The sequence below is a fragment of the Heterocephalus glaber genome, unplaced genomic scaffold, assembly GCF_053883595.1.
Source record: "Heterocephalus glaber isolate CG9 unplaced genomic scaffold, H.glaber_assembly_v1.0 deba00000621, whole genome shotgun sequence".
Taxonomy (NCBI): Eukaryota; Metazoa; Chordata; class Mammalia; order Rodentia; family Bathyergidae; genus Heterocephalus; species Heterocephalus glaber.
The window spans coordinates 23959920-23981147 of NW_028258153.1; the positions used below are offsets into that span (position 1 = coordinate 23959920).

A 21228-nucleotide genomic window follows, 5' to 3' on the forward strand; every position below is an offset into this window, starting at 1 on the left:
AAAGCAGAACAGCTGGAAGTGATACAGGTTCAAATTTTAAAGCAGCTTTCATAGGAACCTAAGGCTGCTGTTCTCAGAGCTCCTAATTCACGTGAGATGGGACTGTTGCCCAGAACAGGAGCAGGAAGGAGCTGAGTGAGGGAGATGGTGGAATGGTTGAGGTAAAATGGAAAAAACAGCAGATTCTAGGAAATACTTCCCATTATTGATAACCAACCTGTCATTATTTCTGAATGTACCTTTTGCTTTGAGGGTTAACATTTAACTGCTCTCCCAGCTCAGTGCCTCACATATTAAAGATACTCAGTAAATATTTCTCAAATGAAGTGATGAAAGAGTGACTAGATCTTCAGAGAAATTTTAGCATTTTTATTCTATCCTCATTTGCTATCACCCTAGCTAGGTTACCAAGCATCAGTAACAGGCAAAGCCAGTGTAGAATCACAGCCAGGCTCTGATGGTGAAGTGTGATTGTGCACGTTGTGAATTGGATCACGTAGCACATGAAAATGACCAAAAGCCAATCACTTGCATTTTACAGCTATTATCTACTTCACACAAAAACCAGAATGTTTTAGCACCAAATAGCAACACTCAGTCTTTACTACCATGGTCTTGGTCTCAGTCATATTTCTGACTCCTCCAAAATAAACTACAGTTGTGCCCCCCATGATGACATTTTGGTCAGTGACAGACCACATATGCCAAGGTGTTCTATAAGATACATTGCCCACTGACATCATGACCCTCTTGTTTTTTGAAAGTATACTCCATTGGAGACACCTTACTGGAACACCGTTCCCAGAATGTGTCTGTGTCATTTTGAAGCTCAGGACTGTATGTTTTTGGTTTCTTGTTTATTTTCATTACTCAGTGTTTGTAGTACATAATGATGACAGTGGTAACTCTGTTAATGAACTTAATTCTTTCCACAATTCTAGTTGCAAACCAAATTGGACAAGAACCAAATCAAATTTATCCATAAGGTCAACATGGAACCTAACCCTTGAATTTGATTCGGTTCTCATCCAATTCAATTTGTGACCAGAATCATGAGAAGAATTAAGTTTGTGAACTGAAATACCATTGTACATTCACTGTAGCTGTTCACTGGGGTCGTAAACTCCATTCCAATAAAGAATTAAAGGGTCAAAGTTTAAGGAAAGGAAGACACTTCATTGGACACTTTATTGGGAAAGGGGGAAAAGGAGAGGATAAATAGCTACCCTAATAAATCAGGGTAAGGGGCTCCAGAAAGATGAAGGACCTGAGAACTCTTTGTTCTCTGCTGCTTTTATTGGGTGGCAGGAAGACCCTTCCCCTTGGAGCTTGTCACGACCTGATTGACCTTAAGACCCTCAACTCTAGTACCATCGCCTACATGCAGATTCCTGAGTAGGCATTATTTGATTTTCTTTTGTCCTCTTAGGCCCTGTCTCTGAAACTTACAGGCTGGTTAGGAGAGACTGTATATTCAAGGTCAAATTAGCAATTCAGTAAAGGGAAACATAGTGAGAGAAGATGTATGTGTGTGTGTCTGTGTGTGCGTGTATGTGGCGGGGAGGGGGCGGGTCCTGATGTAAGTATATATTTTATGTACTAAATAAGAGCTCTCTTTTAAGTGACCACCCCTTGTCTCTTTTACATTGTCTCTTTTACATTTTATTGAAGGTAGGAAGTAGCTAGACTCACTTGGTTAAGGTACTGCCCTGGCTTATCAGATTTCTCTGGTTTTGTTAATTGCTCTCTCTGTAAGTTTTAACTCTTTCCAGTTAGGATTAGCCAGAAAGCCCAATGCACCCCTTATTTTACATGCTTTTCCTGTTTTCAGGTCCCTTTCCCCTACAAAAGTACATTCTGTTAGTGTCATCTAACCACAACATCTTTCTCAGAATGTGTCCCTGTCATTTAGAGACTCAGGTCTGTATTTGTTTTTTACTTTTATTAGCCCATGTTTGCAGTACATGATTATATTCATTGTAAGGAATTTGTACATGTACATAACGCATTTCAATTCTTTTTTTTCCTCCTTCCCTCCACTTCCCCTTTCATTTTCCCAGCATCAGACTAATTTATTTATAAGACCTTATAAAGTTAATTATCATATATAGAGATTTAAACCTGACTAATAAATAGGCCAAAGAACATATAAAATATGTAAGACAATTTTACTAAATCAAGATATGCTTTTAGGTACATTGTCTCCACTGGATTATAATACTTTTTTCTCTCTCTTATTATTATGTCTTTTATTTCATAATATGTATATATGCATATATATACATATACAGTTTTTCATATAAAAGGAACCATATGCTATTTAAGTTTGTATGTCTGAGTTACTTCATTTAACATTATGATCTTCTCATGGTGCATCCATTTTCCTATAAAGTATTCAAGCTTATCTTTCTTTATGGTAGAGTAGTACTCCATTGTGCGTAAATGCTTCATTTTCTTTATTCATTCATCTACTGTTGAACATATAGGCTGTTTCCAAGATTCAGCTATTATGAATTGCACTGCTATAACCATTGGTATGTCTACGTCACTGTGGTGTAATATCTGTAACTTTTTTGTACTCAGACCCTCCTTTCAAGATCTGGTTGAATTTATTATTTAATATTTGATACATATGAGCTACCTAGTATATGCTGTACACAGCATATTATAAAGAAGTACAAAGCAGGATTACTGCCCCAGTGTTAGTAATATTGTCAACTACCTCACAGGAAACAATTCAGCAGTTTCATAGGTAACCAAATCCAGAGCTCTGAGACCTTGGAGCAAAGCAAATGAGTAGAAAGAGTTTATGAAACGGGCAAGATTTATGTATGAATGCAACATTTTTTAATTTCAGATAGTTTTCTTATGTCATAAAGTATCATTCTTCTTTTGATTTTTTTTTTTCTGCAAACATTTAACATATAAAAAAATATTCTTAGTTTAGGGACTGTGTGAAGAACACAGGCTGCATTTGGCCCATTTGTCCAATAATTAGGACCCCTGCTCTAGAAAAAGAGCAGAAAGGCAAAAAATTCCCTCAGTTCAGGTTCACTCTGTGCAGCCCCCAAAGTCCAGCCTGTTTCCAATCCAGAGCTTTTGTTCCTGCCTCACCAATAGCCAAAGATAACCATGTTCCTTCTCCTACCTCCCCTAAAATCCCAGGGAAGCTAAGCCTTCCTTGAAACAGTCTTGATAATATGAAGAAAGCACTAGACGTCTGGACTTCCAGATTCTACTCTGTTTACAAGAGAAACTGGGGCCCATCTTCCCCTCCTCTTAAATCATCCCCTCTCCCAAATCTCAAAAGCTCCTCCTTTCTCTGGTCTTTCCCTCTGCCACGCTCCTGGCTTCCCTATTCATCTACCCCTCCTGCGAAGCCCTTTCATCTGCGCACACTGGTGGAAAAGCATGTGCGGCAATCAGGTCAATATCTAGAAAGGACCGAGACATTTTACATGTCTGCATAACAGAGACACGCATTCAAAGGCTGGCTGGCTGTTGCTTGTCTCCATGGTTCGTGCCTAGGAGAGATGGCTTAGGCTACTTTTCCAACTCAACTCATTCTGATTGAATTCCAGTAGCTAGGGACACTCTTGGCCCTGCAATGTTTATTATGATCACTATAATATGTAATGAATATTATATAATGCCAATGGGAGGGAAGTATTTGATTTTTGACCTCAAAATACTATCAGAGTGTATTTTGTCAATTTTTTATAACTTCGATTGTTTGGAAAACTCTAAAGCTAGTTTCTCATTGTTAAATTATGTCAAGGGTGAATACTGTTTCTTACATAATACGTGCAAAGAATAAATGTTAAGCAAATTAAATGTAACGAGTTTTTGTTGTTTTCATACACATATTAGTAGGGAAGCAGAATATAAAGAAAGTTTATTAAAACTAATACTATGCATTTATTCCCAGTTTTATCAAGACAACACTGCGCCCTCTTGGACTTTGGAGAAAACAATTTCCCTCTAACTCAAACATCAGTTAGCAATTCAGAACAGATAGTTTCATTTCTCACAGCTGCTTAGTTGAGGCATTTTCCAACAAGAGAGAGGCAGTAAATGCTTAGTGAGTACTGACAAAATGTAATAATGAACTCAAGCTGGACTAGGTCAAAGACATATAAGGAAGCCTCTGGGATTTGGATAAATTTGATGGTGAAGGTGGGAAATGTGACCCCTGAGTCAGAACAGTGCTGGATTGGCTACAGAGGGCAAGTCTCTGCTCTACTGCCATGCTGGATTTTTCTTCTTCAGTTTCCCTACTCTGTGTGCCCCAAATCTTTGTTCCTGTGTTTGCTCTCCCAAAGATATCCCCTCCCCTCTAACCTGTGCATGCACACTCTCTTTCATAAACTCATTTATGAAACTATAGATTATAAATCTCTGTTCAAATATAAAAACTATTAAAAATCCTTCTCCAACTCCCTCAGATAGTTGCTTGTCTTACAGAAATTTTGTTTTATCTTTACTATGGTACCTACCATTATTTTAAAATATTTTACTTATGTGCTTTACTAATCTTTCCTACTAAATGTGTATGCTCCTTAAAGAATGGAACCTTATCTCTCTTAGTCTTCTTAGGACACTATACCATCAACTGACTTATATATGCCAAATGGGCAGCTCGATAGTCTTCAAAGAATTACTCTTTTAAATTACGAACTTATTTTTGCTACAACTAAAGCCACTAAATCAAACATTGTATTTTACTGAAACGATATCACTTACTTTCAGATGTTTTCTATCAACAAATTCCTCTGCAGCCCATCACCTATCAACACCTGCTTTGTGTATGACTGCTGGTGCCAAAGTACACACCTCCAGAAGGTTCCTTACTCCACCCTGTCCAGGACAGCCTCAGCATCTGCTGTGACCATATGGCAGTTACCATAGACTGATGTGCTTGAATGACTCCTTGTCCAAATTGGACAAATGTAGCAAATTAGTATGGACTGAGAGGCTTAAACAACAAACCCTTATTTCTCACAGTTTTGGAGACTGGAAGTCTGAGGTCAGCAGGCCAGCATAGTTGGATTCTGACAAGGGCCCTTCTTCCTCTGCAAATGTCCATCGTCTTGCTGAGGCCTTGGATAGGAGAAAATAAATAGAGAGCAAGCAAGTTCTTGGGCCACCAAACCCACTCATGGGGGCTCCACCTTCAAGACCTAATCACCCACAAAAGCCCCACCTCCAAATGCCATCACATGGAAGTTTAGATTTTAACATATAAATAATTAATTTGCCACTGACTTATGTTATTTCAGGGACATTTTTATAATCTGGTTTTTAGTTTGCTTCCAAAACTTTATATTTCTCTACATACTTTGTTCTCTGCTGGTCTTATCTTCATCTCTCAAATCTTTCTGTCGAATCATAGTTTTCCTCTCTAGCTGTGCACAGTCTCCTGATGCCCTTGTACATTTTTGGTATTTTTATTCACTAGGTACAGAACAGTCTTGGCATGAGATGAGAAATATTATAAGCTGAAAATATTAACTGGATTTATTTTCTTTTTCAATTCCTAGATAGAAGAGCGAGCAGAATTTTTGAATAAGTCTGTGCAGAAAAGGTAAATATGTTGATTGTTCAGTTGACAATGACCAGCTGTAGGTGGAAAGATTCCTCTCTCATATTTTTATATATGTGTTTATTTATTTAGCAGTGGTGTCAAATCAGCTCATCAAGCAGCAGTAGTCTCCAAGATTGACAGCCGCCTGGAGCAATACACCAGTGCAATTGAGGTAGGGTTGCCTTCCAAACCGCAGTCCATTGAACAGACACAGGTTCTGACTACATGAAAGATCACAGAGACATTGAGTCCAGTGGCCACGGTCATGTTAGAATATTAATGGTGCTTTCCTTACAATCTTGCTTAATCCTCTTGTATGTAAATACTCATTATCAAATTAAAGTAGTAGCATAAAGCAATATAAAGATGATTATAAAATGTAAGTTTCATTATTATTAATTTCCAATTGATTGTTTTATATTAGGAGGAGGGAATAAGAGAGGGGGATCCGCTAATTCCTCAAATGAATATCTAAGAAGATAGGTGTCCATAAACTATAAGATGAATTTCAGATAGCTGTTTTCTGTGGTGGATTGGTCATGGCACTGATAGGTTTAGCAAATCCAAGACTATGCCCTCGGACTTTGCAGATTGGCGGGCTCATTTTCAGGCCATGACCACTTTGGGTGCCACTTGTGTTGGCTGACCATCTCAACCATAGGCACAGGCCAAAAAGCAGGACCAGAGAGACACTTGTATCATTCTAGGTGTGCCTTCCTTACTGCTGGGAAAGTGTCTCAAATGCATGCCTTCCTTATTTATATTCACTCTCTCCTCCTCCCAGTATAATACTCTCCATGCAGTGGTACCTCCATCTTTCACTCAGGACCTTTCCACATACTGTTGCTTCTGCAGAGAAAGCAGTGAGTTCCTCCTGTCCCCTTTACCACATCACAGTCTTCTGTCAGATCTGGGTTTGAATGTCACTTCAGAGTAGCCTTTTTTAGCCCCCAGACTAAGTATTATTCATGTAATATGTATTCTCTTGCCAGGTTTTGTAGCATTCCATTGTTTTTCATAGCACTTACCACAATGTGTATCTAGTCACAGTTTTTCCCTCCTATTAGAATGGAAGCCCACTGCAACTTCAGACCACATCATCTTATTTTGCTCACCACCACACCCAGAGCCTAGCAAAGCACCCTACACACAGTGGGCACTTAAAAGTTATCTTTGAAGAAATGAAGTCAGCCATCACCCTAACAATAAATATTGTCCAATAAAAGGCATGTTTCGTTTCCAAAAGATCCTCAGATCTTGCTCTTGGTGCTTTATTTTGAGGGTTGTAGATCATCAGAGTACAGTTTTACAACAGAAATTATGACTCTTGGTGATGATGTTTACACAATGAAATTTTTAAAGGATCATGTTGAGGAGTACCAGCTCACTATAATTTTATGAGGACAAACTTCTCAGCACTAATCCTAAAGATAATTCATACATTTCAGGGAACAAAAACTGCAAAGCCTACCAAACCAGCAGCCTCGGATCTCCCTGTTCCTGCTGAAGGCGTGCGCAATATCAAGAGCATGTGGGAGAAGGGGAATGTGTTTTCATCCCCCACTGCCTCGGGCACACCAAATAAGGTGAGTATACGACCTTTTTGTCCTTTTAGTTAGAGGAGTGGATTTTTTCCCATTTTATTTTTTCAGAATCATCCTAGTTCATAATAAAAACAATAAAGTAGGTGCAATTTGTACTTTGCTTTGCAGTGACTGTAAAAGCAAGCTCAGAGAGAATGTGTTCGTGAGGCTGCCCTGTGTACTCAGCCCTGGCCATGGAGTTCTAAATACAGTGCCTGGAATTATTGTCAACACTTGGGGGGAGTGGGGGGGTTTTCATGGGGAATAGAACAAGCTATTCTTTTAATATCAAGTTTAACTTTTGTGATTATGTGAAATAATAATTAATGTTATTTTGAAGTTGCTTTGTTTTGCTTTTTAAAGACAAATATTTTTATTAGTATATTTGCTACATAATAAATATATAAATATATTCATTCTGGGGTGTGGTACAATTCCTACTGCATCTTGATCCTTGAGGTTGCTATATAGATCCCTTCCCCAGGTAAAGTTTACTGCTCTCTTTAATACCTCAGATGATTGGCTCTTTTAGGAAACTGCTGGCCTGAAGGTGGGAGTTTCCAGCCGGATCAGTGAGTGGCTAACTAAAACCCCAGATGGGAACAAATTACCTGCTCCCAAACCTTCTGTAAGTAGCTTTGGGTTTTTCTCATCTCTCAGCTTCCAGCAGCCAAAGAATACAAGCAGTTGGCCTGTTTACCTACGAAAAATGGGGCTTTCACTGCCCACCATCACCACCAAATGCAAAGGAGTGTGCAAATTTAGCATGGTCCTGACCGAGCAGCTGCACCAGTTACCCAGAGAGTAAATGGAACCAGATCATTGCCTCTGTGTCCTGACTGAAGGGAGGACTTAGCTGAGTTAAGGTGGATCAAATTCAGACCTTTTACTGGTCTAGCTTCTATTTTGTAAATTACAGATAGGAATTTGAAAATGAAATGTCAGTTACTTTGGCTACTTCTCTATTACAAGCACCCTTAAACTTATGCCCCCAAGAATGTGTATGTTAACTATTTTGAACAATATTTTCTAATTTACTTAATTTCTGTAAGTTGGCACAAAAATGCAATTTGGGGGTATTTGTTGAAATAATTGCTGTAATTTTGTTATCAACATTTGCAAAGGAAAGCCATAAAAAATTTGGAAACTAGAAAAATTGAAACCAATTTTTCTAATAACCAGTCAAACTGGAAACTAGAAAAACTGGTTATAGATGTTGATTTTCAAAATCTAAAATTTTCTTATTTATTAGGTATAACTATCTTACTTCAAAAATATTCTAATATTTTCACTGAATATATATATAACTGCCTTGCATTTATCAATATTTTTTAAACTCATTAAGTTTCTCACTGTATAATGCTGAGCTCTCTCTGTTAAGTTGGCTTTATAGCTTTGTTGAGGCCCAATGGAGCTGTAAGTCAACTTGCTACGTCCTACCTCCTACAAGAAAAGATTTTCCAAATGCTGGGCCTCTGAGCCACAAGAGCATCTGCTGGTTCCAAAGTTACCAAATTCTATTACTCTCCAACCTAAACAGAAAAAAGAAAAAATGTAAATGTTTGTATGACCTCAGATGCTACCCTTCGAGCTGTTTAATTTACCCTGAGATTCAATTTTTTTTCTGTCTCCCAGTAGATACAGGAAAAAGGGTCCTATACAAAGAGACAATCAAGGGTAGAGATCATTTCCACATGGTGCCTTTTAGTACCTCAGGGTTCCCAGCACCCACGTTACTTAAAGAGTAGAAATTATTTTTTTTAAATAAACTATGGTAGTTTATAAAATCATGCCTCCAGACCAGTGATCACTAAACTTTTTGAAAAATGAACCCCTTTGAAAACCTAATGAAATACAAGGTCTCTCTCCCTGACAAAATACATATAATACAAGTTCAAGAAATCATAGAACCAGCATGTTAGCACGTGTCTATAATCCTGATTATTAGGGCTGGGGATTTAGCTCAGTGGTTCTGGCACCTGCCTCATAAGCATAAGGTCCCAAATTTGATCCCCAGTAAAAAAAAAAAAATGTTGCAGTTTATAATCCTGATTATTCAGGAGGCCCAGGCAGGAGTAAGTTTGAGGCCAGCAAGGGCAAATTAGTAAGACTGTCTCAAAGACAAAAAAGTTCATGGACCCCCTGAGGAGCTCACAAGACAGAAAGGATAAGGAATGAATGACAAGTATTTTCTGTCTTGAATATAGAATATTGCTAGAAGAGATGATAATTTTTGTGTTTTGTTTCATTTCCGTACAGACTGTACTCATAAATTTGGTCCAGGGCTTACTCCTTATTCTTTTATTAGCACATGAACTGATAAGCTTACCACCATTCTAATGGAAATGTTTAAAAGATTAAATTCAGTTATTACTACAGTAAGTATAATGTGTCAAGTTTCCCACAGAAAAAATAATAATATTTTCTAGAGTTGTTAATGGCTTCCCAAAAATTGGTAAGACAAAAGGTACTACAGGTAATTTATAAAATGATGACCTGGTTTACCTTCTATTTAGCACATGACTTGGGAGAGACCACTTCCTAGAGGGAGAAGGAAAGAATATAGCAATTAATACATATTTTAGAGATCTCTTCTTTCCCATCAGATTTTGTGGACTAGTGTGGCTTCCTGAGTATGGACCAGATCAGGAGAAAGCAGTATGTCATTGATGCCATAGATAAAAATGAGTAAGCCACTTTGAAGTTCTGTGCATATTCCAGTGGCAGTAGTGGTCCCCTGTATTTTAGACCTAGCAACATGGAAGTCTGTGTGGGAAACAGTGTGACTTGGAGCCCAGCAAGGCAGGCATGTGATTATTAAGGGTCTAGCAAAAAAGAGATGAATTTTCATCAGTGTGGAAGTGGCTGAGAGGCTCCTGCAGAAGCATAAAGGTTGGCAAAGAGTCTAAGCAAAGGAGGTTAGAAAGACAGGCAAATAAGGGTTTTAGCTCTCACCCACAGGATCTCACACTGGTGGCCTGCAGCTAAGATCTGTGTAGCTTGACCCATAATATTGTGCTTTATTTTCCTTTTCAAAAATTTGAAACCTTTTTTGAGTATGGAGGGATGCACTCTGGGATTCCTTGATTCCCTTTTTCTGGTTTTCTCACCCCAAGCCTCTTCAGGCATGGTGTCTCCAACATGGTCCTTCATGGCAGGCATCCAAGTTTCACACCCTGGCCATAGTGAGAGCCAGGAATGTCAGAGATTTACATAAAACAGCAGCAATTGGGTGGGCCCCCAAGGTGCCTTCTGATTTGGGATCAGAGACAATGTGTCCTTCAACATGCTGCATGTGTTCCTGACATTAGGTTTGCTTTTGCAGAGGTGTTGCATATGGCCATTTGAACAAAATCAGAGAGAAATTTATTCAACAATCACTCCTCACCCATTAGAATCCTAAGAAAGGGGAAAAGACTAATTCATGGGATTTAAAGGGTTGGGTTCTAAAACTCAATGAAGAGAAAAACCATCCTCTGCTAGTAGTTAAGTAATCATTTTCACAGATGCTAAGAATTCAAGTGCTCAAAGTAGTTTGTAAAACCAATATTATATGAGTTATTTAAAAGTTAATATTGCTCTACACTGGATTTCTTACTGGGGCATTTAAGCTATTTGTGGGGAGAATTTATAAGCTTTCAATACAACTTTGTAATGAACTCAATTCTGAGTCTCTGTTTTAGTTGGTTTATCTATTATTTGTGTCTAAACTACACGTTGTACAGCAGTTAAAAGCTAATTTGTCTTTCTTTTTGTTTAAAAAAAAAACAATATCTTTCTCAGCTGGCTTCTCTTCTTCACTCTTTGGTCTCTGGTTGATTGGAAACCTGCTTCTCCTGCCTTCATTTCTCCCTCTTCTTCCGGAGTGGGTCTTTCTCTAAAATGTAGTCTAGTCAGGTAATTCTGTTTATATTTCCCTTTTGATTTAAAGATGTTACTATATTCTTAAAGCTGACTCTTTAAACTCTTTAAGTAATCTCGAAAGATTCATCAGCAGAGTTTAAAAGATATGCAATCCGTTTTCTTAAGTAGAAGAACATTCATATAAAAGAAAAATATCAGTCTCATACAAGTCAAATAAATAAAGTGATTATATCCACTTTCCAGAGCTTCCATCAGCATGTTCCTAATTATAGTTTCCATAATTATAAAACAGTCTTCTAGACAATTTGGCAAGTTTCACCTACATTGGCAAATGTAGTGGAATTCTTTTTTTAAAAAAAAGTCTGATTTGTTGCCTAATGTTTCCAAGCTAAATAAGTATAACTCTTTAATAGAATATCAGGAATTCATGCCACAGAGGAAATCCAAAATCTCAATAAGATTATGAAAATCTGAAATGCTTCAACATTCAGCACTGAAAATGCTTAGCAGTGCATTTTCAGTGTAGAAGTCTCAATGCTGTGTATTAGAAATATGTCCTCTTAGACTGTGTCTATGGATAAATGCTAGTAGCTTTACTTTTCTAAAGGGGAAAAAAAAATGTTTGCCAAAACACACAGTACTATTTCAGTAAAACACATTTATTTTCTACACACCACCTTTTGCCAAGTACTAATATAAGCAAATGCTGGAAGAAAAGTAAATGGAAACATAAATTTGGATCCTCCCCCAAACAAAATTAGTTATGAGCTAGTAAATATAGACTCAAAGCTATGGGCTGTATTTTAGCATTTCCTTCCCAAGATTCTCACATATTCCTACATATGTCATCAACCCTCAACCCTCGGCTGGTCTTAGGAGTACAATATGTGATAAATGTTTATTTGTGTGGAGTAGTTTCTGCTGATCCACTGCTGAATTACCCACATCCCCTCAGGATACACAAAATGATTTTAGCGTGAGGCAAGTACAGTTAGAGAAACCTCTTTGTTTGGGCTGCCTAGACCAAGCCAGTGATCACAGGGCCAATGGATTTATTTGGCAGGCTAAGAAAACATGACAGGGAGAAGGGGAGACAAAGGCAACCAATAAAGAAAGTGTTATTTAGCAGGTCACCACATGGCTCTTAAAACAGAATCCCACTGTGGAAGTCATAGGAGAGCACATGCTCCAGGGCAGCCCTCCCTGAGGCCCAAATTAGCCACTGGGAAGCAGTCTGCACGAGTGCTCACTAGTCAGTGCTGCTGGGATGTGATCTCTGCACTTCCAGACCTCCTCCCAGCCAGGCAACATGGACATCCATAGCCAGAAAAAGGTCTCAGACAAGAAATGCAAAGTGGGCCCTTGGCAAGGAGAGACTGAAAGGAAGCTGATCTGTAAGAGGTGAAATGTTTTTTAAACCTCAAGTGAATCATTTACCTTCAAGAATGTAGAAAGTAGCTGAGTGTGGTGGCCCACCTGTAATTACAGCACTCTAGGAGGCTGAGGCAGAAGGATCCCAAGTTTTAGCCCATCCTAGGCAATTTAGCAAGACCCTGTCTCAAAATTTAAAAAATAAGAAAAGTGCTACAGATATCCCCAGTACCACCAAAAATATGCAAAAAGTTAAAAAATAGGCTACTTTAAATAGTCATACTTCAATTTCACTATTCAATAAACAGCATTTCCTTGGTGAAGGACAAAGATCCAAATGCTGTATCAGCCCATTCTCATATCCCAAGACAGGTGAAGTTCTGTAAAGTCAAATAACAGCCAATGGTCCTTTCAGTTCCACCCACTCAGATCACTGGGATAAAATGTATTAAACAACAAATTTATCCAAACAGATGAAGTCAATGTGTTCATTCATTTAAATCTTAAAAATGGCCACCTATTCATTCTTTCTACCTTCTCTTCATTAGGACTTGAGGCCGGGAGACGTATCTGGCAAGCGGAACCTCTGGGAAAAGCAGTCTGTGGATAAGGTTACTTCCCCTACTAAGGTAATCTACTGGGAGAACTAGCATTTCAGAGATCTATTTCCTAATGAATCTCCCAGTGTAATGTCCTGGGGTCAAATGAGAAATCTGTACTCATGACCACCCATTTCTAAAAGACCCATGCACAGTACAGCACAGGAAAGAGCCTTTGGCACTATAGGATTGTCAGTCACATAGCATCAACGGCCTGAGCTCATGGAATGGTTCCCAGGAAAACATTCTAGATACACCATAGTGGTCGGAGGGTTGGCAGAGCTACATGGGATAACCACAGTATCCATTTCTTTGCAAGGTCCTGGCTTAGCACCACGGTCATCCGGAGAAAGCAGATCACTCAGAGGAAAATGCCTATCTCCCTGAGTGATTCCCAAGCTGCTTTCTGGAACCATTCTAGGAGACTTTGCCAGCAGCCTCAGAATCAAAGTTTCTATGACAAAAAACTAATATTCATAAGTAAGGCAGAATTTACTTCTTATGAGAGCTAATGGCTAAGAATGCTCTGATCTCTCTTACCCTTTGTCTTCTGGGCAAAAGATGTACTCATTCTTCAGAAAAAGGGCTTTGGACAATATCTGAAGCCTGCTCAGGCTACAAGTGGGTCTTCTTGTTGTACAAGTAGGACCTCTTATTGTACAAGGAGCTAAGTCAATTCCTAATTGTAGCCCTTCCCTATTTCAAGAAAGAGACCCAGTCTTCTTTAATAAAGAAAATATTTTAAAGGGAAATCAGAGGGAAACAATAGGTAAGATTAGAACAATTTATCTGCTTAGTGGTTTGTGCAGAACTCCAGCAACAGAACCCTTCTCTTAAGCAAACTTAGGACTAAAAATCACATCAAAGACAACTGAAGAATCACTGGTGCTTGCTGAAATGAGAGAAATACTTCTTTTTTCCTACTTCCACATCCTCTTAAAGCTGGTGCCTATGTATATTACTTCACCTTCTTATTAGTTATATATGGCCCTTTCATTCCAGTAAAATCCACTGCCCCAGCCTATTTAAAGTGACCTCTAAGTAAGTCCAGTTTTCAAAATTATCTTTAAATATCCTAAAAATGCCTGGTAATCATAATGACCAATACAAACTACTAACACTAAAGGAGTATCCACTGGTCTGGGCACTGTTAATATCTCATTCAGTCCTCCAGCCAGCACATGAGGTAAATAGTAGTGTTATTCCCATTTTATAGCTGAGGAAAATGAGGCACTGAGGGATTATAACTTTCCTAAAGGTGCACAGCAAATAAGTAGCAAACCTGGATTGATACTCAAACAGTATGATCTGAGCCTGCGTTCTGAACCATTACACATAACACTTTCTTTTGAGGATGCGTATTTAACAAAAAAAATGTAAATTTTTAAAATTTTTTTTAAATTCCTTGCACAGTTTTCTACTGGTGGCAGGAGACAAGATAAATTTTTGTTTTTTATACAAAGAATGAGTTTATTGGCCCAAACCTTGATGATTCCTGACAGAAGTGGCAATCCAAGGGAGTGTACAACCTCCCTTCTGAGTCAGGGTTGCCAGCTGTCCACAGAGTCCATCCTCATAGGTGTAATGGAGTTCCTCAGGATGTGTTCCTTGTAGCCAGACGTCTGGAAAGTGGAGCAAGATGGTCTGGAATGACAGGACTCTAAGAATACCACTCACTCACACCCAATTCAGCACGAATGCTCCTCCCTGGAATTGTGCAACATGGTGGCACAAAGCAGGAGGGTACACAATTTTCACACACACCAACCCCTTCTGCACCAATAATAATAACAAACCCACCAGACCCAGAGCAGACTTCACAATGCAGTGGATTAGGTAGCTCTGCTCCAAAATCCCAAACTCAGTATTTGTCATGCAGTTGTTCCTTTGAAATTAAAATGCACAACACATTGCAGACATGAATTCACAATGCTTTCCTATCTGTTCATATAGCACAGCAAGGATCTTTAGCAGCTAAGTGAGAGGGAAGGAAGATGGAATAACAGGACCATGGGTCAGGGAAGTCTCAGAGCCAGGGATGTAACAACAAGAGTGAGAAAGTACATATTTCTAAGAGGGAAAAATGGGGGAAATCCAACAATAACTCCACCATGACTGAGATAGTCAGTCATGTATGCCTATTCTATAATGTGCTAGAAACTCCTGGCCCTTACAGTGCAGCTTTAAAAAAAAAAAGTGTCCTTGACTCTGAGTGCTTAAAATCAAAGCCTAAGAACCAAGCCCAAGATCAAGATAAGAAAAGGGAACATAAAGGACAAAGAAAGGAAGGGGGCTGGTCCACAAAAGAAAGGATAGAATGAAAGATCAAACAAATAAAATGCCAATCGCAACCCCCCTTCTTTCATAAATATTAATTCCCTCCATGCTATAATTCTTTTTTTCCTGACAAAAACCATCTGGCTGGAACACTACAGGCTGCCAATTTAAAGTTCTCTTCTCTTAGCAGGTTTGAAACAGTTCAAGAAAAACCCACGCTCAAGACGCTGGACCAGCTCAGTTGTAGAGGGCTAATTGCTCTGTTTTATATTTATGTTGATTTACTAAATTGGATTCATCTTCTTTTGTTTTGTTCTTCAATATCCCAGTAAACCCATGTATATGATCACTGTATTTAATAGTCACATCTAGAGATGCTCATGGCCAACTTTGCACAGGAGCCTGTTTCGAAAGAGACCCGTGCTGTGAAATAGAGACTTTTCTACTGCTCATTAGAACCCCTTGTCTGAACGGTGATACCAACCACAGCAGAAGTCAACAAAGGGAAATTCAAGAGTAAGATTGCGTGAGGAATGTGTGCAGTGTCTATAAAAATGAACCATAGATTTCTAGAAAAATGAACCATAGTTTTTTATTCATACGGAAGTGACATTGTTTCTGCACTTTAGAATAAAGCATGGAAGAAATTATCTAAAGTAGGCAATTGTAACTGTTTCTGAAATAACCCATATCAGATTTGATATACGGCAATAATGATTGTCTTTTTTAAAAAAGAAGATGTACGAAGGTATTACTTTTTTTCATGCTGATTCATATCTAAATTGGATTATTATTTTAGCTGACAGTGGTACTGATTTTTTTAGGTTGGTTGCTTTGTGGATTTCTTTGGTAGTGATAGTAGCCTGAACCACATTTTAGATTACTTAATTATGTATGTATGTGCATACACATATACACAGTAATGGTAGAATGCTTTTTCATGTGCTACACTATTATATTTAGTAGTATGTCCTTGTAACTAGCCAATATCACAGCTTTTTAAAAATTAAAAATCACAATATTATATTAATATTTCATATTTGCCAATAGAAACATGGCAGATAGGTATTGATACGTTTTCAATGTTCAGTCACCTGTAATAAAAAGTATTGCAACAAAGAGATTAGAAATATCAAAAATGAGTTGAAATTTTCTATAACATAATATTTAGTTTATAACTAAAGGCAATCTTGAAGTCCAGTGTGAATTGTCTTAAATCTACCATCTGAATCAAGCTCAAAGCCTGCTTATTTGCAACAATACAGTTCACAGTAAGTTGGCCTACATGATAACTAAGGTCTTTTCCTTCACTAAAATGTAAAGACAAGAATTTTAGTGATGATATTACACAGACTGGAATTCCACGTAGAGGTCTAAGCAAAGGCTGACTCTGGTTCATGTTTAGAAGCAAACAAGTGAATAAAATCCAGTGTTGAGGAGGCATGACAGTATTTCCATCTTTATATACTCTGAAACATTTTTTTAAATTATACTTTTTTACCTTTCTTAATCATTGGTACTTGTTGTAAGTTGATAATGTGTTGAAATTTCAAAAAATATGTGTTAATTTTATGAGTTTTGCTTTTCCCCAACAGTCATTGTTCCCTCACCATTTTTGAACACACATAATCCAGATGTCAGATCTTATTTTAACCTGAAAGTCTTTATTATTCACAATAGCTGATGGAAGAGGACTCCAGTGTCTTGGCAAAATGTCCTAGGGTAGAAAACACATACAGTGTCATTATATAAACTCATATCTAATTTGTCAAAAACTGCCTTTGTCTCAATTCCTACCACACTGACAGAGCTAGCCAGGGCAGAGCTGACCTGAGGAGTAACCACTCCCTTCTAAAATCTGTTTCCTCTTGATCAGAAAGGCTGGTGGAATCCCCTGTCTTTTAGCAAACCTGGGCCAAAGGAAGATAATCCACCAAGATTGCACACAAATTCCCAGCCACCCATGACAGAGTAGACTCAAGTCTATGATAAGATAAACTAGGATTTACATGAAGCACCTGTGTAAATGACTCCCATCACTGAAGTGAGATGGATCAATTGCATTGTCAATAATGAGAAAACATTGCTTTGTTGAGCTTTTGAATAAGAGTGTCTCCTGGTCACTATCACAAATTACTCTAGAAAGTCTGAAGTTAAGAAGAGAATGTATTGATCCTGACTTTTATTCCAATATTTGGATGGAATAAGTTTTAAGGTAGAATTCTGTTCAGTTTAGATTTAATCTTTTGAAAAGCAAATTCCTTGTTACCTGTTCAATTACAATTCTCTGTTATCGTTAAGAGATCAAACTGCAAGTTGACTAGCATGTTCTGTGAATCTGCCATTCTTAAAAATGTTATAAACACTTGATAATTTCACTGATAATTGATCGCTGCAATGAAGTATATTGTGAAATGCATCCACAATAAATGGAATTCCTCCAAATGTTGTTGCCTCCTGTATTTCTATGTACTATACTGGTTGCAAGAGGTGTGTCTGACGAAATAAAGATAATGGTATAGCAAAACCTATGGTTCACACTGAGTGTTGGTTTCACGCTTTAAAGAAGACAAGCATTTTCATATGTTTAAATGCTTCTTATTACAGGTAAACTTTTTTATTAAGTTTATTGTTACAATTAAGATATACATAATGATCACATACATCATAGGGAATTTGTACTTGAACATAATTTATCTTGAGTCCTCTTGTTTTCCCATTCCTCTCCCCTCCCTTCAACCCTTCTTCCCTTCTTATTTACAAAGCTTTATTTCCATTTTATCCTTCTTTTCTCATTTTTTCTTTTCCCTTCCTTCCTTTCCCCCTCCCCGCTGCCCAGTTCCCCTTTCCTTTTGAACAGGTTTCTATTCACAGTATCTATTATACATTTTAGACCTTATTTACACTTTCAGTTTCTCACACCAGAGAAACAATACAATATTTACATATATGTGTCCGATTTATTTCGTTTAAGAATATGGTCTCAAGGTACATCCATTTACCTAGAAATGTCTCAAGTATATCCTTCTTTATGGCAGAGTAGTACTGCATTGTATAAAATAAAAAAAAATTGTCCATTCATTGATTGATGGGCATTTGGGTTGTTTCCAAGATTTAGCTATTACAAACTGTGCTGCTATAAACATGAGTGCTATAAACAAGGGAGGAATCTCCACACTGATTTCCACAGTGGTTGCACCAGTCTAAGCTCCCACCAATAGTGGAGAAAGGCTCCTTTTTCCCCATAGCACCTCCAGCATTTATTGTTGGTTGATTTCTTGATAATAGCCATTCTTTCTGGAATGAGATGGAATCTCAGCATTTTTTTTAATTTGCATCTCTCAAATGACCAGTGATGTTGAACATTTTTTCATATATTTATTTGCCATTTCTACTTCATCTGAGAAGTGTGTATTCACCTCAGATGGCTATTTTTGAATTGGGTCTTTAAATTTGGGGGGTCTGATTTTTTTTTTTGAGTTCTTTTTTTTTTGTTTTTTGGGGTTTTTTTGTACCGGGGATCAAACTCGGGTCCTTGAGCTTGCGTAGCAGGCATCGAAACCACTGAGCTAAATCCCCGGCCCTTGAGTTCTTTATATGTTCTAGATATTAGTCCTTTGTCTGAAGAACAACTGGCTAAATTTTTTTTTCCACTCTGGATTGTCTTTTCACTCTGTTGGTGATTTCTTTTGTTATGTAAAGGTTTTCAATAAGATGAGATCCCAGTTGTTGATTCTTCGTGATATTTCCTGTGCAATCAGGGTTTGGTTCATGAAGTCTTCAAGAGTTTTACCTATTATATCTTCCAGCAGATTAAGTGTTTCCAGCAGATTAAGTGTTTATAGTTAGATCTTCCATCCATTTTGGTTTTAGTTTAGTGCATGGTGAAAGACATGGGTCTAGTTTTAGTCTTCAGCATAGGAAAGCCAGTTTTTATTAAACCGTTTATTAAAGAGGCTATCTTCCAGTGAAGGTGTTTGGCTCCTTTGTCAAAGATAAGGTGGCTGAGAGTGTTTGAGGTTGTTTCTGCATCTTCTAATCTGTTCCATTGATCATCAGCTCTGTTTTTTGTTTTTTTGTTTTTGCCATTACCATGCTGTTTTTAATCACAGTAACTCTGTAGTATAATTTCAAATCAGGGATTGTGATGCTCCCTGCGTTGTCTTTGTTGCCAAGAGTTGCTTTTGCTATTCTAGGTCTCTTCTGGCTCCAAATGAATTTTAGGAATGTTTTCTCTAGTCTGTGAGGTATGGTATTTTGCTTGGGATTTCATTAAAGCTGTACAACAATTTTGGAAGTATGGCCATTTTCACTATGTTGGTTCTTCCTACCCAAGAACAAGGAATATCATTCCATTTTCTGATATCCTCTTTGATCTCCTTTTTCAGAGTACTATAATTTTCAATGTAAAGGTCTTTTACTTCCTTTGTTAGATTAATTCCTAGGTATTTCATTTTTTTTCAATGCTGTTGTAAAAGATGTTGTTTGCCTAATTTCTCTCTCAGTGAGTTTGTTATTTGTGTACAGGGATGCTATTGATTTTTGAGTGTTGACTTGTATCCATCTATGCTACTGAATTTGGTTATTAAATCTACAAGTCTTTTGGTGGAGTTTTTGGAGTCTTCTATGTCGTCTGCAAATAACACTAATTTAACTTCTTCCTTTCCTTTTATTTCTTCCTTATTCCTTTTATTTCTTTCTCTTGTCTAATTGCTCTGGCTAATGTTTCCAGAATTATACTGAATAAGAGTAGTGATAGTGAATTGAGATAAAGACCATCTATTCCAATTTTGTATAGGGTTTTTATCATGAATGGGTGTTGGGCTTTTTCAAATGCTCTTTTTACATCTATACGGATGATCATTTCTTTTCCTTTGGCTCTGTTGATATAGTGTATTACATTTATTAATTTACAAGTGTTGAACCATCCCTTCATCCCTGGGGTGAATCCTACTTGGTCATGGTGTATAATCTTCTTGATGATTTGCTGCATTCTGTTTGCCAGTATCTTGATATTCTGCATCTATGTTCATTAGTGAGATTGGCCTATAGTTCTCATACTTGCTTTCAGGAATGATTTTGGGAGTATTGCTTCTCTTTCAATTTCATTGAAAAGAGTTTGAAGAGTAGTGGCATTTGATCTTCTGTAAACTTCTTGTAGAATTCAGCAGTGAAACCATCAGGGTGTGAGCTTTTCTTTATTGGTAAGTTTTTAATTATATTTTCAATTTCATTGACATGTTATTTAGAATTTTTTACATCTTCTTGATTCAGCTTTGGTAATTCATATGTATCTAGGAATATGTCCATTTCCATCTTATTAGAGTACAGGTTCTCAAAGCAGGTATTGATGCTCTTCTGGATTTCCACAAGATCCATTGTGATGTCACCCTTTTCATTCCTAACTGCATGAATGTGAATCTTTTCTTTTTTTTTTTTTTGTAAAGTTGGTCAAGAGTTTATCAATTTTATTTAATCTTTCAAAGTACCAACTCTTCAATTCATTCATTCTTTCTATTGTTTTCTTAGTCTCAATTGCATTAATTTTTCCTCTGATCTTTATAATTTTATCCTTTGTACATGCTTTGGGCTTGATTTGTTCTTCTTTTTCTAGACATTTGAGGTTCAACATTAGGTTATCTGAACTCATTTTGTTTTCATGATGTTAGAATTAACCACTATAAATTTCCCTTTTAGGACTGCTTTCATTGTGTGTCATAAGTTCCAGTAGGTTGTATCAGCATTATTATTTAATTGTAGATACTGTTTAATTTTTTCTTTAATTTCATCTGTGACCCATTAGTTATTACAGGTAAACTTGTAACAAAATATTCAGAATTTCTGTGATGTGAACAACAGGCCAGATGTGTATGGAAAAGATAGAAAAGGAATTTTTAAAATTCTTAAACCAGGCATGGTGGTGCATGACTGTAATCCCAGCCCTCTAGTT

At 37.4% G+C, this 21228-nt stretch overlaps 1 protein-coding gene across 15 annotated transcripts in view; it reads left to right on the forward strand.

The window, feature by feature from the left end:
• Nucleotides 1-17723, forward strand: part of Cald1 (caldesmon 1) — a 189516-nt gene extending 171793 nt beyond the window's left edge. For 7 of the 15 annotated variants that reach the window (XM_021263631.2, XM_021263630.2, XM_013074504.3 and 4 more), the window contains 6 exons: nucleotides 5541-5584; nucleotides 5675-5756; nucleotides 7033-7170; nucleotides 7700-7795; nucleotides 12951-13031; nucleotides 15466-17723. In XM_021263631.2, coding sequence (XP_021119290.2) covers nucleotides 5541-5584; nucleotides 5675-5756; nucleotides 7033-7170; nucleotides 7700-7795; nucleotides 12951-13031; nucleotides 15466-15474 — 450 coding nt within the window. In that variant the 3' untranslated portion in view covers nucleotides 15475-17723. The remainder of the gene's footprint in view (nucleotides 1-5540; nucleotides 5585-5674; nucleotides 5757-7032; nucleotides 7171-7699; nucleotides 7796-12950; nucleotides 13032-15465) is intronic. The other 8 variants (XM_013074506.3, XM_004851219.4, XM_087206278.1 and 5 more) reach the window with 3 other exon arrangements.
• Nucleotides 17724-21228: the final 3505 nt, after the last annotated feature.